This window comes from Ascidiella aspersa, chromosome 3 (assembly GCF_963924565.1).
Source record: "Ascidiella aspersa chromosome 3, kaAscAspe10.2, whole genome shotgun sequence".
In the NCBI taxonomy this organism is placed as follows: domain Eukaryota; kingdom Metazoa; phylum Chordata; class Ascidiacea; order Phlebobranchia; family Ascidiidae; genus Ascidiella; species Ascidiella aspersa.
Window position 1 is genome coordinate 17201183 of NC_139449.1, and position 20059 is coordinate 17221241.

At 35.9% G+C, this 20059-nt stretch overlaps 1 protein-coding gene across 1 annotated transcript; it reads right to left on the reverse strand.

Annotated features, from left to right (window-relative positions):
• Positions 1–2809: 2809 nt before the first annotated feature.
• LOC146160462 (uncharacterized) lies at positions 2810–19856 on the reverse strand. Its single transcript, XM_083384948.1, has 12 exons — positions 19761–19856; positions 15450–15562; positions 15072–15259; positions 14380–14521; positions 11419–11564; positions 10575–10768; positions 9554–9787; positions 9149–9388; positions 7534–7705; positions 6389–6548; positions 3788–3918; positions 2810–3477 (listed from the first exon to the last, which is right to left on the reverse strand). Exons 1-12 carry the CDS (start codon positions 19854–19856, stop codon positions 3344–3346), a joined length of 1950 nt encoding a protein of 649 aa, XP_083241074.1. The 3' UTR covers positions 2810–3343.
• Positions 19857–20059: the final 203 nt, after the last annotated feature.

Below are 20059 nucleotides of genomic sequence, written 5' to 3' on the forward strand. Positions count from 1 at the left end.
TGTCGTGGTGCAAGTTCGGATGTAAGCACGTCCTTAAGAAGAGCGATATAGGCAAGTGCAAGTCTGAGCGTGTCGATCTGTCATAAAAAAATAAGGTACATAAATATAACGTGACAGTGTTGTTATACCTATACACAGTTTTACAATCTCTCGATTTGCATCAACACTTACCCCCCATTACATAAAGAGTTAACGGAGAGACAAAATGACAGCTTCAAATTTTACAACACATGTTGACTCAAATGTGATAGTGTTGTTTTGAAATGACTTACAGTCTATCTAACTGCTAAATAACGTAAATTCAAGTCAAGTATCAGGCCAAGTCACAGTGTATTTTATCAGTCACACAAGCCCAGTCCAGGTAAAACTGTTTGCAGTGTACAAGTATTTAATTCATCTGATGGAGAACAGTAAGTGATGGTTACCTTGGAAAGCCGTTTTTCGTAAGGAAATGTTGGGACTACTTCTCTTAGTTCATCAAAAGCACTATTGATATTCAGCATTCTTCTGCGCTCCCTGTCGCTGGCGATAGTTCGGGTATCATGAAAAGACACAACCCCAACTCTCTCGGATTCAGCATTCTGCCTACGCCTGCATATGCGAACAAAATACGTTTCAAATTTAAAGTCTAAGCAAATGTTTCTTTAAAAAAAATTGACGAGGAGATGTAGCAATTCGTGTCATTGCCTGTAGCAATTCGATTAATAGCTTCAGGTGGCACGTTAGCCAAAATATGTATACCACTGATACAGGCTACATTAAAGAAATTACAATGTATAGTCTGATGCAAAACAAAACTTACCGTTTTTTAACCATCTCTTTTTTCGACGCTTGTCTTTCCGACCTTCGCTTTCTAGAGATATGTAACGTGTCGACATCGTGTCCATACTAACATTTGATATAAACATTGCTTGTAAATATTTGCTACAAATAAATAAAAAAACTGACATTTATTTTGTCATACCTGAGACACAACATTTGTGATGTTGCTGACCGTATCAAGCACCGATGGCAAATTTTCTAGGTAGTCCTTCTGTGATATGGAATTCAGGAAGTTTTCATGGCATTCATCACCCATGGGAGGCGTGTCGTGTTTTGCTTCTTTATATGTAGAAAGTAAAATTATATATTGCAAAATAAAATGGCTTGAACGATTTAACTGTAACGCCACGCATACCTATTAGTTGTGCTGGTGCAATATTTTATATGGCATTTATTTTATAATCGGAACATTCCGGGCACCTTACCTGTGGGGTCTATCCAGTCCAAGGCTTCCACATGATCATCCTCTAGCTTCGATGTTTCGATGTTAGGATTTTTACAAAATTCTAATTGTGGGCGAAACGTTTCCATCTTTAGAGAATACCATTTCATTATAAATATTTTACCTTTAATTTTGAGTAAAGCTGAAATCGTCTAAGTTCGTCGAATCTTTTTATATAATTGATATTCACATTCAACTCACCTCGTGAAAACTTTTTGTAACATCATCTTCTGCTTCGTCGTCGGTTGTTGCCAGGTAATCCGACGTCACTCCTTCAACAAAGATTTTACCAACTGACGGGCAACTAGCTAAGTGACTAAACACGGACATGTCCTGCTCGTTGTATCTGTCGCGTGAAGAAGTTTCGATGCTTTCCGAATCCACTGAAACGCAGTCTAGGACAACCCCCTCGTTTTGTTCCATGGTATACGTTGACGAAATTACACTGACTGCAAATAAAGATTTCTGACAGCTTTGCTATAGCGTTGGACTTTTTATATTTATTTGTAATTTCTTCGGATGTTGGATTATCATTAAACGATGAGATAGTAATTTGATGTATAAAAGCCAGCGTTTTTGTTTTCTTCTTTCATTGCGAATTAACTGCAGATGGTGTCTCCTATTTATTTAAGCCGCAGCTGTATTCGAACGCAAGGTTTCAGAAACACAAGCAGGATATGTCAGATACATTCAAAAGACCGGTAAGTACCAAATCGCGATGAATTGCTTGATAATTATGATTCACAAGAAAAACGTTGGTATTTCAGACTTACTTATTCTAAACAAATGTATTTAGAATAACTGGCTTGCTAAGTAATGTATGGTTTGCACATTGTTTAGAGATGTAATCTACTACGTTCAGGCTACGGTATATATCGATTGTGACTAAAATCCCATTTTTTTTATTAAATTTGAAGTTATTATTCAATGGACTTTATAATACGAAATGTTTACGTGAAGTACTCAAATATGCATATATATGTGAACCTGTTGCATTCTGCGTGTAAGGTTATAGAGCGTAAAAGGAAGTGATTTGCTGTTCCAGCTGAGAAAGATAAAGGCCCTTAAGGATTGCGACAAGCTAAAGCGCTATCTCAATGTGCTGCGGAATTGTTCGTCTAAACGTCTGTGAGACACGATCGCTATTTCGATTTTAGTAGCGTAATCCGACGCTTGGAAAACGTAATACAGGATATCATCTTTACATCTTTTGTGAATTACTTTTTGTCAATTTAGACAAAGACTGATAAACTTGATTATTTCTATTGCAATTTTTTCAAGTCTTTATTGAAACCATTCCATTTTGTCAAAAAATATTTTTTTCTTAAATACTAGAGCATGCAAAAATAACTGCAGTTTAATTACCTTAATAACACGAGGGCAATTACCAAGTTTACCTTTACAGTCAAACTTTATATGTAATTCAAACTTGCTAAAGTCCACACTCAAAATAATTTTAATACATAACCGATATATTTGACTCTTTTCTCCGTAAGGTTATACTACGAAAAGTAGAGTTTTGCGTTTAATAAAACATGACATAAACGAATTCTTAACATCCGAATAATGTGCCAATTAAGTAAAACAGTTGCACCACAAAGCGCTGCTTTCTAAAATTTTACAAATTTCTGACCGACTCGTTGTTATATGTATATTCCGTATAATTGGAAAAGAAAAACAGCAAAACAAATTTACCACGCTATAGTATAGTGTAATCTATTTCAATCCATTTTGTAAAACGTGTATACTACATATTGTAAAATAGCAATATTAAGAAAATGTTAAAGTCAAAACAAAATATTTTAAAATTGATCGATTTACGAACTATGGTAAGTAGTATTGTGTCGAAACGAAAACACAACAAAACATTAAATTGCCAGCATCAAACATGTGTGGTAATCTGGCACCTTTGGTTTGACGTGCTTTTACAATATTGCATTGGATTAAGAGTATAACGATCATATTTGTAATGTTGGCATATTTAAATAAACTTGTGTGTCAGAGAAAGATGACTTGGGAAATATATTAGGTTAAAGAATATGATAGCAACAATGTAGGTCTATACATGTTTATTCGTTTTTATGGAACGTATTGCGGAGGATCCTCGCAATTAACATCTTCTACGTTTTCAATTGGTATGACATCTACCAAGGTTGGAAGGTTGTAGCAAGTTTTGCACTCTACAGGAAGCTCTTCTGATTTGTGAGAGTAATCTGAATAATTAGTGTAAAAATTAAAATATGGAAGGATGATACAGCGTCTTGATTGTCGAAGAACTAATATAGTTTTGCTTTAAAACGCTTTGAGAATACAATACTATAAGCATATTTCTGCTTAGATTCGAATTTGCAAAAGCTGGCACAGTCTATTATGTCAGACATAACATTGTTAGCAAAATATCCAATTGTCGATAGTGGCAACAACTTGCAGGTTACAAATTGCGTCCAAGTATTACTCTGGTTTTGCTTTCATCTTATTTCTCGTATGTAAACATATTTTATCAATATAAAAAAGAATATTAACTTGGTAGCTTGTTGCATCCCTTTGAACAACATTTGTAGGGAACGACTCCTGGGATTGGGTTGAAATTTCTTTCATTTGAACGTCCTTTGATTTTTCGCATGAGAATCACAACAGTTAAGCCGCAAGCTATCCTGCAAAAGAGTTTGGGCGAACGTTACACCGTGTAGATGCAGTGATATCCTGGTATATATTAAAATAATGAACTCTACAATATATTCAATAGTAAAAAAGTTTACTTAGTGTTGCCAAATAACGTAGCAACGAGAAATTTACAAACAAGAAACCTAAAGAAACTTGCTCGTCCAGTTAACTTATGAGAATATTTTAAACTAATATAAAGTAGTGTTTTGTTTAGGTTAATTAAGTCAAAAGTTTTACGCGACCAATTAAAAAGAAAATAAGTTATATAAAGATTTGAAAAAAATATATTCGAAGTTATATTGGCATAACTTTTAAGTTGAGGGGAATTTAGCTTTAAGCTTTTTATCAGTTAACGCAGGGGTCGGCAACCTTTTTGGCACTGCGGACCGGTTTAAAACTGAAATTTTGTCGCGTACCGGCCTTAAAAAACAACAAATGTCCAGGAAAAGAAATTTATTACAACTTTCAATGCGAACTTTATGCTTGTTTTGCCGCAAAGAGATGCTCCTACCTAGGAATTAATAAACTAACGGAAACCCGCGGGCGGCATCCGGCCCGCCAAGCAATTTAATTTAACGCAGCCCGCTGCTCATTTCAATAAAACTTTTAGGCCATAACGTTTTTTCTTAAACTACACTTGTATACCATTATTGCCAATTCCTATACTCTTACCAACTTGTCAAACTAAGGATATTTAGCGCATTCCTTAAAAAGAAGTCACACTTTTCTATAACATATAATAATGTATGATTCCATTTCCAGGCCCTACACGACACTTTCAATAGTTAGCCTACGTAATATAAAAATGAATAAATGGCACTATGAAAAAGTACGAACCACAGACCGACACCTGAAAAGTATAGGATAGACATACGTACATGGCTTGCCAGAATGGCTTGTTTGACAACAAAAAATCATTTTTTAACGTGGTTGATGTCAGAAAAATCGTTAGACTTTTTGTTTTTGTCATTTTTAAGTCTAAAACTAATTAATATACATACGTTTTTTCGAAACCTTTTCTGCCTAAATGTCAAAATAATAAATTATTTCATTATGGGACATATAGTTTATAAACATTGTTGGCATGAAATTCTATTGCACTTTAAGGTTAGCACGCTTAAAATTAAAATACGTGATATTTTAGTCCATTTTTCGATATATTGTAAGTACTAGAAGTTAGATTTTGTAATAAAAAATGCAATAAGGATGTTGTGAACGTGCTATGTAACTCATATGGCCACAACACACTATAGTTGTTTAGAATCTCACGAGAGATTGATACTATAATTGAGATTTTTTATCAAACCAATCAACCATGGAGTAGTAGGCTATATTGAAACGAAGGTAAATGTGTTTTAAATATAAAAATACATTTAATTATTTTTGACTTTTTATCAGGTTTTTACGTACAGTTCGTGTTTAAACAAAATTTTAATTTGACAACCCTGCTACGGACCGGTAACCAACTCCTCGCGGACCGGTACCGGTCCGCGGACCGGCGTTTGCCGACCACTGGGTTAACGTAAACTACCGACAAATTCAAAATGCGTTTATCTCTATTTGGTTTGTATAACTTCCATTTTGGAGAATATCATGGTCTTCAGGGCGTTATTTTACTCGATATTTTACACAAAAACTACCGCGGTCTGATTTTATAGCAAATGACGTCACTAGTAAGCTCAAGCAAAATAGATTAAATTTAAACGTTTAACAGTCAGTTTTATCCAGGTTATTATACTAAAGTTTACTATTAGTTTTTCGAAATTTAGTTCTAGATCAGGGGACGGCAGGATCAATCCCGCCAGTGTGAATTATCTCCCCCGCGACCTCTTTTACAAACTGAAAACAAGGTCATGTCCCATATTTTTAATAAACTTAACTAAACAAAAATGAATAAAAATTCGAGCTCCGTGGGAATCTCGTTTACTGTATAGTGTATTTGCATTTTGAGGGACTCCTGTCAGGCCAAAGCGACGTGAGCATGAAAACTATTGGAATTTTTTTTTTTTTTTTTCGCGCGTTGATACCTTTTTGAGTTTAATTAGACTCATTTTATTTTATAAACATATAGGTTGGCTCCTGATTAACCGTGGTTATCATGAAATGCATATGAGTGTGGTTTGTCCCGCGACACGCAAAACATTGCCGACCCCTGCTATACAGTAGGTGGTAATTAACCTACTATAGTTCGAAAACAAAATTAACCATGCAACATACAGAACGCGGTTTTGCCACAAGTACCTATTCTACTTTTACGACGTGGCACCGGGTATCTCTGGTCCACTATTATTGGACATTCATATTAGGAATCAGGTAATAATTATGTTGCCAAACGTTGGATAAACATAAATCACATCGGGAGTGATTGGTCAATTAATGTCAACTTATACATTTCCAATTAATTACGTTTATTGTATTTACCACTTCTATATTTTAATATATTTAAACTTAAATACGCACAGGAAAACGGCGTGGCCAATAACTGAATATAGGGAAGATGTAAAACTTGGCTTGACAAGCCAACCCTGATTTTGTTGCCACCATTGCTGATCCACATTGACGTTTTCACTTTCACCTCTTTGATTTTGATCAGACTCCAGCGAGCTTTTGCTATCATCAACTATTATAAAAATGTTACAAGTCAGAATGTATATCAGAGTTGTCCGATAATATCGGATCGTAGCCGATGCCGCATGCCAAGTTTTGGTATACTATCGTGCAGTATCGGTACTAATCCGATTCCAAATTAATTTTAGCATTGTAGTAATGATTTGAGATCCATAACTGAATGTCTTTCACTTCGTTAGGCTTCGGATCGGCAGTATATTTTGCCTAAACTATCTAGTAACGGCATCGAAATGAAGTACAAAGTGGCATCGGTATCGAAATAAAGTCTGATATATCTTAATGTATATTCACATCAGTAAGTTAAATGTAATCAAAAAGCACGTGGCCGCTTTTACAACGAAATGCGAAAGAAAATATTTTTTAAATACTTATTAAAGTTTTATCAAATAAAACATATTATTTTCATTCTATTTTGAAATTCATTCAGTCTGTTTTTACATTAGAGTGATTGTGGGGGGAATATAGAATATGACAGTTAAACAAAGTTTTCATTAGTTTAAGGCAAGAGTTCTACAATACCCATAAAAAAGGCAATTAATGTAGATTATGTAAAATAAATAAAAATATGAAAAAATATTAGGAAATCGAAAGTTAGGGGTCGAGTTAATGCTACATATATAATAGTCTTAGTTGTTTGATATGTGTATTTCTTGTTTGGTAACTGCATACAAAAAGCATTTTAATTAAACGTGTTTATTGCCAGCAACACTTGTGTCTGTCAACTGCCAGCTGCACTATTGTGCGGGCACGAAAGAAATCTTTAAATAAGTGTCCAAGTAAGACCTGTTTTTCGCACAAAGCTGTTTTTTTTAGCAATAGGCAAGCTTTAAAACGCTAAGCTGTAGTGAATTCAGTGGAGATTAAATATTTCCTTACATGTTTTTGTATATACTATTTTTATACTATTCGCAAATGGTCGTTCAATGCTTGACTTTTTCAATAGCTATAATCTTAATGAAAGTCATTAATCAACTTACCATAGAACGGACCAATGGTTTTTGTAATTAAATTGTCAACATCATTGCTATCTTCATTATTCTGTCGCTTTCTGCGTGACGCTGTGCATACTGGGTTACAAGCATCAGTGGTGTCAGAATCCATACATACACGGAACATGCAGTGGATATACACCGGAGGCTTCTGTGCACTCTAAAGAGAAATCGACAAAAATAGTTTATCAATTTTGCACTAATTTTAATGGTTAGACTCAGGCCTATTGCGTTTAGGCTCTATAGTCGCCAGCAAAAAAATGTTCAAAGAGATTCCCCCGGCTTTTGTATGGTGTTTATTGTGGAATCACAACCAAATTAATACCTTTAAACGTTTTAATTTAATTTTTAGCAATAGTATCGCATCGGATCGCGATATATTTTGCCTATAATTTTGGGTAGTGGTATTGTTGCACCGATTATTTTATTGTTTGCGGTTGGTATTGTTTATTTGCTTTGTCGTTTGTACTCTTGTTGTTCTTTTCACTCTTTCTTTCTCACTCACTGTATATCGCTTTTCCACTTTTACACCTCACCTTTCACGTTTTTATTCTTATCTTATCACGTTTTCCGTTGGCACCTAATAATTAGTTACGTTTGAACCTTAAACCATTTCTTTCTCTCGTTGTTGTGATTCGCGTAGCAGTCGAAAATGAATGTGGTCAGTCGGGTTTTGGGGAGCTTAAGAAAACATTTAGAAAGCTTGATAACGTTTTCGCCACCTTTTAAGACGTTGGCCGCTCTTATCGTTTTATGTGTTTTATTTTTTATTTACGTTATGTAATATTAGTACAGCTTATGACACGTGTAGCACTTGGCTTACCGACAGGTCGTAAAGTCGGTAGCCTGAAACTTTAATGTAACAGTATCGGATAAAAACGTGTGTCGCACATCCCTTAGGTGGACTATTTAATGAGAGAAAATAGTTTTTAATTTATTAAGATGCTTCGTAAAGTAGCTGTAAAATAAGTGTGTCGTAGCCTATTTAAAATTATTTATTGTTCATAAGGTTTAACCTTAACAGCGTAGTAGCCTAACGTTGTATAAACCAACTACCAGAGCATTTAGAAATAACAAAAATATTTATGATTATCTAAAATTCTAAATTGTAGCCTAATCCCTAACACAATAATTTCCACTCAAAACATGCAGCGGTATAATTAAATGTTAACATTTTGTTTATAAGTAAAATGGTTTCGTTTTTTGTGGCTAAGGCACAATATAGGCTACAAAATTAAACTTAGATTAAAATCTCTTTAGTGTATAGCGGTTCGTACCCGGTTCGTACCCAGAGAGGTTAGACCGCTGGGGCGTGCTGTAATTGTATTGCGAAGGTTTTAATTTACATCGTTTTTGCTTTTCAGGTTATATTTTGATAACCCTCCACCCACCCCTGGCAATCTCTGGATTGGAAAACCCAGTACTTACTTTTCCTAAAGTAATACACTGTCACTGAAAAGCTCCCAAATAATTTCATGGTTTTGGTTAATAGTTGCGGGTAATAATTGTAATCAGTACCCCAAGAAAGTGGATGACAAAATAAATAACTTTTTAGTGCGATGATGTATCGAGGAGCTAAATAAAAGTTATCAATGGCCATTACCGGCTTGCCGACTCCGGTGGCAAACTCAAACATCTCAAAGACAAAGCGAACAGTATGAGGAGTTGGCTTGGGCAAGAAAAAGAACGTTGGGTCTTGCCTACAGCCAGAAGTAACAAGGTCGTAAGTAACCAAGTCGTTAGGGTCTGAAGAGGGCGTGGCATAGCACATTGTGGTCACAAGACTGACCCCTTGTTGCAGAACGCTGTTAGCCTCAACAAACACCTTACAGCCAATGACTATCTGCAACATACGTACACATAACTTTAAATTATGAAACAAATATAAATACCTTGGCTCCTCTCCAAAAACTAGGTAGACCGCAACAAAGACAGCAGTTTAAGTATGAAACGAAAGGTTTACAAATATTAAAAAAAATACTGTTATAAATATTCATTTTAGGTTTACCGGAGATGCTTGTGAAATCAAATTTGTAAATCCATCGTCGCTAAACGACTCCATGGAAAGAGAGTAACTGGATAACTTGCTTATGTTTTGGTTGATGATGATGCCCTGTGGCCTCAAAGCTCCAACAGAATCATTAATATTCGTTGGAAATGTGCAGGAAGCGTTAAATTCAACAAATGGGAGATTTGAACTGCCCGTCATGACTTGTTGGTACATAATAGTGTTCTCACCATCCTGAAAAATAGTATTTTATACAGCAATGGAATCTGTAGTTAGCTTGTCCTGGGTCCAATAAAAAAAAAGTTTTTAGCACAATATAGTTCGTCACAGAACAATAAGACGACCTGTGAGTATAAGAATTTCCAATAGAACTTGGATCGGAGCCGCTACCCGATCCTAAGTCGTACTAGCCAATTCTGTACTTGTAGGATACCAATTTAGGGCAGTATCGGTGCCGATCCGATACCAAATAAGTGGATAATTTAGCCGTGGTTTGAAATGCGCATGTTTTTTTATGTTTTTATAAAGGTAAGTATTTGTAAAAATTAAATTACCAAACGAATCCAACTGAACTGAACAGTTGTACTAAAGCAGTGGTTCTTATTCTTTAATTTTGGATACAAATGAAAAAAAATAGTAGTTTCTTTATAAATTATTAGGGCCTCAACATATTGTCCCCATGTATTGCAGGGAAAACTTGTATGTTTTAAAATAAAAACATGCATTTACTTTGTACGGCACAATGTCAAAAGTTCGCTTTTTTGACCCTATAAAAGACCTTATTCGTTATTGGATTGTTAAACGAACACACTTCTTGCAGGGTATTAGTTTCGGAATACGAAAGCTTAATAAAAACGATGACAGTTACTCCAAACTTTAAAATCTAATTAAATCTGAGTTTGACTCGGTAACAAATGTTTTATTTATGGGCGGCACATAATTTTAGAACAATTTACAATTTTATTTTAAAGCACTACAAGTAACTTGTATATAGTCTACTTAGTTCAACAGTATCATATACCTCCTGTATGACAGAGCCACATTTTCCAAACGGGATCACGATCACCAGGTCAGCGCCCATTACGCTTGACATTGCATTCAAATCGCACGTCGCGTTTAGGGCTACCAGGTCACTAGCTGTTAATTCTCCCAACAGATTCAGTGGTATTGTGAATGTCACCGACTCAACAGAGCAGGAAGCAGTGAAGTTAGGGCCTGCTTGTCAGGAAAACTATTTCAGTTACAGGTACATTGTATGCTTTTGTGAGTTTAGAAACGTATAGAATATAAAATAGGAAACTCATAAAATAGTTTTACGCGCAATACAGTCATACCATCTTATTGAGACAAACGACTTAATAAAGTTAAAGACACGATAATGTATGACGTAATACAACCGAAAATCGCCTGAATAAAACATAACCTGTCGAAATAAGAGCTAAATAGACAAAATAATACATATAAAAGGAGAGATGAGACGTTTTAGGGCCACCGGTCTGGCATCGGCCGTTTAGGTGAGGACGTTTCAACGCCGCTATAGTTTGGCACCGGACAACTTGCGACTGTTAGGACTAGAAAGTATGACTAGAGTTAGGGTTAGGGTTGAAATTATTAGGGTTAGTGATGCAGTTAGGGGTGGGATTTAGGGTTAAGCAAAATGGGTTGGGACCCTTTGGACTTGGTTCTTGCTATTTAGGGTTTATTCAAAAGTGTTTCGGCACTATTGCGATATAGACGTTCTTCCGACTATTACACGTATTTGTCCCATTTTGGTCTTTTCCGAACTGTGTTTTATTCGAAAGTTGATTTTTTTCTAATTTCGGTCTTTCTGCAGGAGTCCATAATATGTAATGAAATGTACTTACGGACGATATCCCGATTATTACATCTTTCAGAATCGATAACGTCTCGGATCGCTTGGACGGAGATAGGCACATTACCATCGTTGGGTTTGTCCAAGTAAAATATGAATGGACAAAATGTGGCAGTGGCGTTTCCACAAGCTGCTAGCCTTGATGTTTTGGGTAAAAATACACAAAAATTATTGTCATTATAAAGTAATAAACAGCATGTAGAAAACATGTTGTTGTCCCGCTTTTTATGTATATTCGGCTTACGAGTATCTTCCAGTTCTTAATTATAAGTGTCAAATATCCGAACTTGTTTGGCCCTCACATTTATTATGTTTAAACGCTAAATTAAAAAATCCAAAAAAATTGTCCTTCTTTTATGCAGAAACCGTGAGTTACGAAAAGCAAGTTTTACTGTATATATATAAATACTAATGTTTTAGACTTACTAATGCTTGTTTAGGTATAGGTTTCGGAAATAGTTTCGCCACGATAAGTCATCCTAAACTTAGTTGGCTTAAATTTATCTTGAACTAAGAATTATTTAGACAGTTTTGTTGGGGTGGGGCACTGGTCTATATGTGTTACCCGGAAACATCGTGCACAGCAGAAGTCTTAAACCACGGCCCTTGAATACTTTTGTGCGGCTTAAGCCGGTTAAGCGCTCTTCGCCGCAGGTCGCTTTAATGAACGCTTTGTTAGCCTCAATTTTTGAAAAAAATGGCCGTCGTAGTTGTAACAGGCAGGGTCGTTGCACGCTTTTATGCATATTGGCGAAATTAAACTACAATAACAACACATTTGTTGAAAAGCATCGTTAATTTCGCTGACAACGAAGTGGAACAGTTTGTGATTGATACGTCACAGAGGCTGTTCTGACATCGCAATTCCATAGTGTTTCACGCACAATTAAAATCACGTGACTTAAATGCGTCAACGAGGTGTTGCGTCTTTTTTGTGTTGAACAGACTATTTTAAACAACCGTAACTCCTAACAATCTTCTTTTTCAGCGGCTAGAATACACTACACGTACATTTTTACCCCGAGACGCCCTACGTTATTTGGGTTTCTGTTCATCAATGGCGTATTCAGGTTTGAGTGATAGGACCTCGCTTTTTGTAAGTGATATTATGTTTTTTGTTCGTTTTTGGTTTACAAACTGTCCGAACCGGCACTGTTTTTGATGTAATTAGGTCACGCGTCTTAAGCTAATGCGAAACTAAAATAAAACGCAAAACGCCCTTTTTCGTCTTTTGTTTGGTCGACCGTAAGCGCAGGGTATTTTTTATCTTTTGTTATTTGTTCAGGTAGGCTGAATAGCAAGCGCGTATTCGACGATTGAGACTGAAGTCAAGCCTTCTTTTTTATTCCTGCTAAAAACGAGTTAGGCAGCGAATGTTCCATCGCTGTTTGCTGTCTGCGCTAATATCCGATGTTGGTGTACAATTGACGCAACCTATTTTCCCTCAACAGCAGCTTGTTTTTGCTGACTTGGCACACAGCTTGGCGCAGATGTTGCGCTAATCGTGGTATGATACCAGCCGGAAAAAAAAAACTTCGTTTAGTATTGCAGGTGGCAAAAGGCGTGCTTGTAATTTATAGTAGTCCCATATATCAGGGGTGTGCAACCTTTCACACTGCCGGGCCAAATATATCTATTTGGATTAGACCACGGGCCACTTGGATATATCTCGTCGACCACCTGTTGTGACTACCACGAAAGTTTATTGTTAATCAACGGAAAAGTTTTTAATATTACTTTAATGAGAGCTTTGAAGCTGGTTTGCTTTCCCAACCACCCTATCCAGGTTCACTTGAAGTTTTGGAACCCGAAGTCCACTCTCCAGGTGTACATTAGTCAGTCAGATTTCGTGCACCCCAGTTCGGAAGTAAATTGTTCACACACGTACGTTGAACCGAACAATGCTATTCTTGAAGCGACAAATTTTTTCAGCTGTGGAAACTTATTTAGATCGAAAGGTTTGCGGTAAAAAAAAACAAATTTTCAGCTGCGCAGAGATAAATTTGTTTCTTGTTTTTTTACAACTAACATAAACATTGAAATTGATTGAAAGACAATTAAACTTCATACGAGCGAAAAAGATAAAACGGCCATTTTTTATTATGGTATTGCTACATAGCCCATAAGCAGCTTTTCAAATGCATCTTAAGAACAAAAAAATTGCAGCACTCAGTGTAATACACATGTTCAACTTTCACACAACTTGTACACTTTCCGCAAAAGCATCCAAAACACATTTTTGTAGTTTTATTTTGTTAACAGGTCACATTACTTTGGAGTTACGTTCGCTTTCTGCTTACGTCAGTATTTTAACATTTATACCTCAATGTTTTGTGGTGCGGGCCAAAAACAAAGTCAAAAACAACGCGGGCCACACCTTTTGTCTTCGCGGTTGCACGCCCCTGCCATATATGAAACATAGGAAACTGCCCTGCTGATAGTCGAATTATGATTCTACCAAAATCAATTACACATATTTCACAGTCTTCGTGTAGGTTTTCGCCTGAAGTTATCGATTGCACACTAAGCGATTTCGCAGCTGGTGCCTGACCTGAGTGTCAACGACTCATGGTTCGCTTTTGCTGGACGTTAATTTTTTCTGATTAGTTTTCTTATGGCGTGTCATTATTCATTACCGTCAGACGGAAAATTGGGGAATTTCCCTAAGTTGGATCCCCCTCTTTTTAATTTACTGGATACGCCCTTGCTGGTTATGTGACATCCCCTTTGAAACGGTCACGCTATGCGCCAGAAGAAAATAATTTGCATGTAGTTTTGTTGCTTTCACATAAGTGATTACTGATTACGTGAAGTTAGGAGAAAACATGTCTTTCTTGGGAACAATCGTATAGTGAGGTGTATACCAAATGTGGGATAGTTGTTTCCATAATATAATAAATTCTTCAATAAACCTCTTAACAACAAAAGATCAAACTTTTACAAAAATCGAAACCTCATTTGTTGCTCTTTGATGCTGTTTGGGGTAGAATTGTCTGTGATGATAACCAAATTGTCTAAGTGTGGACGAATGAACGACATTCTCTCTTCGATATTCGGAAGCGAAAGTACCATTTGGGTTGTGACGAAAATAATCGCTTTAAAAATGCAATAAAAGCAAAGTTAATAGGATACAATATTTTGGATTACATAAAAAAGTTATTATCAATTGCATGAAAAAATAAATACAAAGGATTTATAATACTAACGATGTTTTAGTTCAATTTACAAAATCGTAAAGAAGTATATAAGCATATGAGTTCTTTTAAGAACAACACTGAAAAATAATGAATGGCTACAAATTCTTAGCAGAACTTTATAATCGGAATGAATAGAAGGTGGAAGTGTTTGCTTTATTCCTAACAGAAACGCATTGGGGAAAGACTTTAAAAGTAGACTTTGTTAATGCCTCAGCAGATATAGGATAACTTTTGTTTGAAAAAACGAATTGATGTTTGCTGTGCGTTGTATTTTTGTGATTTATTTTCTTGTAATGGTTTATTTAGAAATGTCTTGAGCAGCAAGGCCTTAAGTAGAACGGTAAAACAGTGTTTTAAGTGTTTAACATTTTAAGAAAAATGCAGGCCTTTTATTGAAATGTAATTTGTGGATTTTGTTTAGGTCGTTACATCACAGAGCTAAACTTACCCGTAAATGTGGTGCTTTCAAAAGGTCGTAATGATGCGGGCCCCTCGTATCCCCAGTTTGTAAATTGAGCGTTGGAGCGTATTGCCTGGCCAAGAATCTCCACCCACTCAGATTTTCCAGTACAAAGTGGGGTTGCTCTGGTTTGTAAATCCATAATCGCAGCCGTAAAGTTTGGGGAAGTATCGTAACTGTAAATAAAAACTTTATTTATTACCAACGGGATACTGGGATCCAATTTTCCTTTAAAGGCCGTCGTTCTGTGATCCAACACAGTTTTGACAATTGGTATAAAATTAAAAAAAAACTTTAAATCTACGCCTTTGTGCTATGACTTAATTTGCTGGTAAGATACTTATTTAAACTTAAAAACACTCTTACTTTCCAATTGTAACCGCCTGGCTACTCCATAATTGCACACCAGCGTTAATCGCTGACGTGACTACATCTTCGGCGAAAAATTCAAGAACTGCACTGACCCGACGACGCCAGTCCTATTAAAAAAAGAGAAACGTCAGATAAATATTATGCATCAACTAAATCAATGTTTCAACTTATATTAGGCAGTGTTTTCCAAACTTGTTTCAGCTCATCGCAAATCTACCTACTGTATCGCAGCCATTTCGTGCCGAACTAATGACTAAAAGTATTTGGGCGCGGGAAATGCCATTCCAGGTCGGCAACCCGCCGACTCGGTTTCCCTGGGTATAGCCTTATGTGACTTTTAGAGCCTCAGATTTCCTCAGCGCTACGTGGTTTCTTGATGTGCGATTAACTAGTGAGTATACGATAGCGTTGGCATTCGTCGTATGGAGACCGATGGGACACGACGCATTTTAAGCACTGCTTGCAACTTTTCGCCGCCAACACTGGTACTTCATTTTTTAAAGTTATGATACCTTTTTATTCAGCTCAAATAGGGTGTACTAGAATATGTTTTACCCTTGTATAAATGGTTTAATTAAAAAAAATGGCTTATACAGTAACCAGGGGTTAGAATGATAAAATGATGCAAATACAACACAAAACTAGACGGGGGTGCGGTTGTGTTTTGTCAGGGTGTATTTTACAGGGCCTTATTTTTATGGGTGGTTAAAAATGAGGTCGTTATAAACAGGGTTATTTACCAGGTTAATTTTCGTAATATTAAATATTACACTTTGGTTTATTCGTTTTACGGTTTATATTAAGCTGTACTTTTTCTTGATTTGCTTCTGCAAGCAAAAACAGATATGGGCCGAAAATTTTCTGCCATCACTTCTGACGTAAATGTAAATATTTTTTCCACAAAAAAACGCTTATTGATTTAACCCCCTCTTCCCCGTCCCCCTCAAACCAAATAAAAAAACAATTAATCACCCCTCATATTAGTAAAAAACCTACAATCAATTAAAAAAATATGTGTTTGATGCCCCAGACACCATAGATCAGTTGTTGTCAAACTTTTTTTGTTGCGGCCCAAAGCATTATTTTCAGAGCTATTGAAAGGCCCACTCCGAAAACAGTGGCGCATTTAGAATAATTTTTTAACGTGAAATATTACACGGCGCCTTGATGCTGAAAAAACACCATGCCTTATTGTACAACATACTATAAAACGAGGATTATACGCGCGAAGCGCGCACAATTTTTTGTTTATATATAATTAAAGTTAGCAAAAATATTGTTCGACAGGCTCTCAGGGCCATATTTGGCACGTGAGTCTGAACCACGTGAGACAATATAAAAAAAATTTGCCACACTAAGTCTTAAAATAAAGGCAATGAATGTACGGCTATCACGCGGCCCACTAAAAATGGCTCTGCGGCCCACTGTTTGCCGACCACTGCCATAGATAAACGATAAACATAAACGTATTCTGCTCCCGGGAGTAAATATTTCATTAACAAAACAATATTTTTAAAATTTATTTTTTTAAACCCCCTTCAAAATAACGCACCCAACCCTTGGCACAAACCGCAAAAATCTACAACCTTTTTAAACATTCTGTTTTTATCTAAATTCGAATTAAGTACAATCAACAGTTTTCTTATAAATCAACGTTTTGTACTAGTTTGCCATAAAACGACCCGATTGTTGGGTTGTTCACCCTTGAAAAACAAACAAGGGATTCGTAGTATCATTTTTATGGTTTACTTGCGATTTGATTTACATAAATAGAATATTGGCGAACATCACAAACGGGAGATATATTGCTAGATATTACTGTCGCTAGATGGGCGTAGAGAGCTTCAAATAACTTAACAGACTATTTTATAGCGAAAAAATACGACCCGTTCATAATTGGACCTATAAACCCAATTAACGTAATAAACATTAATTTTTAAGATGAAAGCCGAATATTTCAAGTTTTAAAGTTTAACTTTATGAGTACCAGAATAGATCAAAACTATTTGAAGCGCAATTTGACTAAATCCGCCTTTTTATGACCCTTAAACCAGGGGTCGGCAACCTTTTTTTGCACTGCGGACCGGTTTAAAACTAAAATTTTGTCGCGGACTGGCCTTAAAAAACAACAAATGTTCAGAAAAGAAAAATAATTATACAACTTTCAATACGAACTTCGCTTGTTTTGCCGCAAAGAGATGCTCCCATCTATAGGAATTATTGAACTTACTGAAACCCGCGGGCGGCATCCGGCCAGCCAAACAATTTAATTTAACCCAGCCCGCGGCTCATTTTAATAAAACTTCCTATGTTCTTAGCCTACCAGCTTGTCAAAATAAGGATATTTAAAGCATTCTTTCAAAAGAGGTCACACTTTTGTATAACATATAATAATGTATGATCCCAGTTTTGACCAGGCCCTACGCGACACTTTTATTAGTTAGCCTACGTAATATAAAAATGAAAAAAAAATAATGGCAATATGAAAAAGTACGAACTACAGACCGACACCTGAAAAGTATAGGATAGACATACGTACAAGGCTTGCCAGAATGTTTTTTTTTTGACAACAAAAATAATTTTTTTAACGTGGTTGATGTCAGAAAAATCATGATTTTTTTGGCTTTTTTGTCATTTTTATAGAGTCTAAAACTATAGAGGCTAAAACTAATTAATATACATTCGTGTTTTCGAAACCTTTCCTGCCCAAATTTCAAAATAATTAATTATTTCATTATGGGACATAGTTTTATAAACATTGTTTGCATGAATTTATTCTATTGCACTTTAAGGTGAGCTCGCTTAAAATTAAAACACATGATATTTTAGTCCATTTTTCGATATATTTTAAGCACTAGAAGTAAGATTTTGTAATAAAAATATGCATTATGGATGTTGTGAACGTGCTATGTAACTCATATAGCCACAACACACTATTTGTTTTGAACCTCACGAGAGCTTGATACTAATTGTGATTTTTTATCAAAACAATCAACCATGGAGTAGTAGGCTATATTAAAACGAAATACATTTAATTATTTTTGACTTTGTACAGTTCGTGTTTAAACAAAATGTTAATCTGATAACCCTGCTACGGACCGGTAACCAACTCCTCGCGGACCGGCGTTTGCCGACCACTGCCTTAAACCATCATATTGTTTATCAGCGATTATGTAAAAAATTTGGCCACCCTAGTAAATAGTATTCCACGACAGATTTTGTTTTGTTTCACTATTCATTAGGTATTTTCGTTCCCCTGTCTGGAGGTCACTATAACCACATTACCGCAGTTTGTACGCGAAAATAAACAGAAATTAGATTGCGTTACGCGGTGTCTGTTTGGGGCGGCCAGGCATCAGTTTCAAGATTATGCAGCCAACCAAAGATCGTTTCATTTTCACATTATCATTTTTGTCAGGGTGTAATGCACCGTCGAAAGCGGCGTTGTTTTTAATGTAATTGGGTCACGCGTCTCGAGCTATTTCTAAATCAAAATCAAATTTTTATGTAATAATAGTTATCGCAAATTCATTCTCTATCAGCATAAAAGACCACGTATTTAGTGTGCAATTGACACAACTCATTTTGCCCCAACCGCAGCTTCTATTTTAGCTGACTTGGCACACAGCGTTGCGCTAATCGTGGCATAACAACACCCGTGAAAAACAATCTTCGTTTAGTATTGCAGGTGGCGAAAGACGTGCTTGTAATTTAGCGTAGTCCCATACGTCGAACGTACGAAACTGCGCGGCTAATAGTCAAAACACGATTCTACCAAAATAAATCACACATACTTCATCGTCTTGGTTTAGTTTTTCGCTATATATTATTTTAATTTGGTAAACGATTTATGTGTATTTTTATTCGATTTTGACGTGTCAATTTTAACAAGTCAAAAAATAATCGCCCTAGTGATTACATATTCATTTAATGTGATTGTTGAGCTGTACCATTGTTGAAAACTTACATTCACAACGATATGTTGATGGGAAAGGCAACAGCTATGGCATGACACTTTTGTTGTCATGTAGATATGTAAAGCCAAGCTTAAGATAACTTTCATCCTACTTTATTTTAGCAGGGGTAGTAGCGATTGCGCAAATTTTAAAATATTAATATTAATAAATCTAAAAGTAAAACAAAGAAAGTAAACTCAAGATCAACAAGTAACTTATTGCTGTACTAGTATTTTTATTAAATTTTGATTTATTTCTTTTGTTGTACTGGAGTAGCCCCCAGGTTGGGAACCCCTGGTGTAAGGCTACAATTATTCCGTCGATAATATATTTAATTTTATTCTCTTACCAGCCATTGGACCCAAGTCTTTGGTATAATATCCAGTGAAATAGCTGCACAATCACCGGGGTCTATGTCGCTCGATGCGTCAATCAGGAAATACATATCGTGATTACATGTTTGGGCAATGGCTGCAACACAGTAGCACATGTTTTGACGTTATGCGTTATACAAACAGGAGGTTGCATAAATTTATCAGATGGTTTTATAAAGAAAGTACCGTTGTTATGAAAAATTCTAAAAGGCAATAAGTTTAACTTAAATCTGAGATAATCTTTAAAGTACTGTGTTTGCTTACCTTTGTTTGG

Bases quoted from the DNA above. Each gene is read 5' to 3' on its own strand.
- LOC146160462 (XM_083384948.1), bottom strand. From the start codon at position 19,856: ATGTATTTCCTGATTGACGCATCGAGCGACATAGACCCCGGTGATTGT. The intron at 9,788-10,574 runs GTATATGATACT...ACTATTTTTCAG, and splicing joins GTGGCTCTGTCATACAGGAG to GATGGTGAGAACACTATTAT. The intron at 6,549-7,533 runs GTAAGTTGATTA...TTTTTATAATAG, and splicing joins AACCATTGGTCCGTTCTATG to TTGATGATAGCAAAAGCTCG.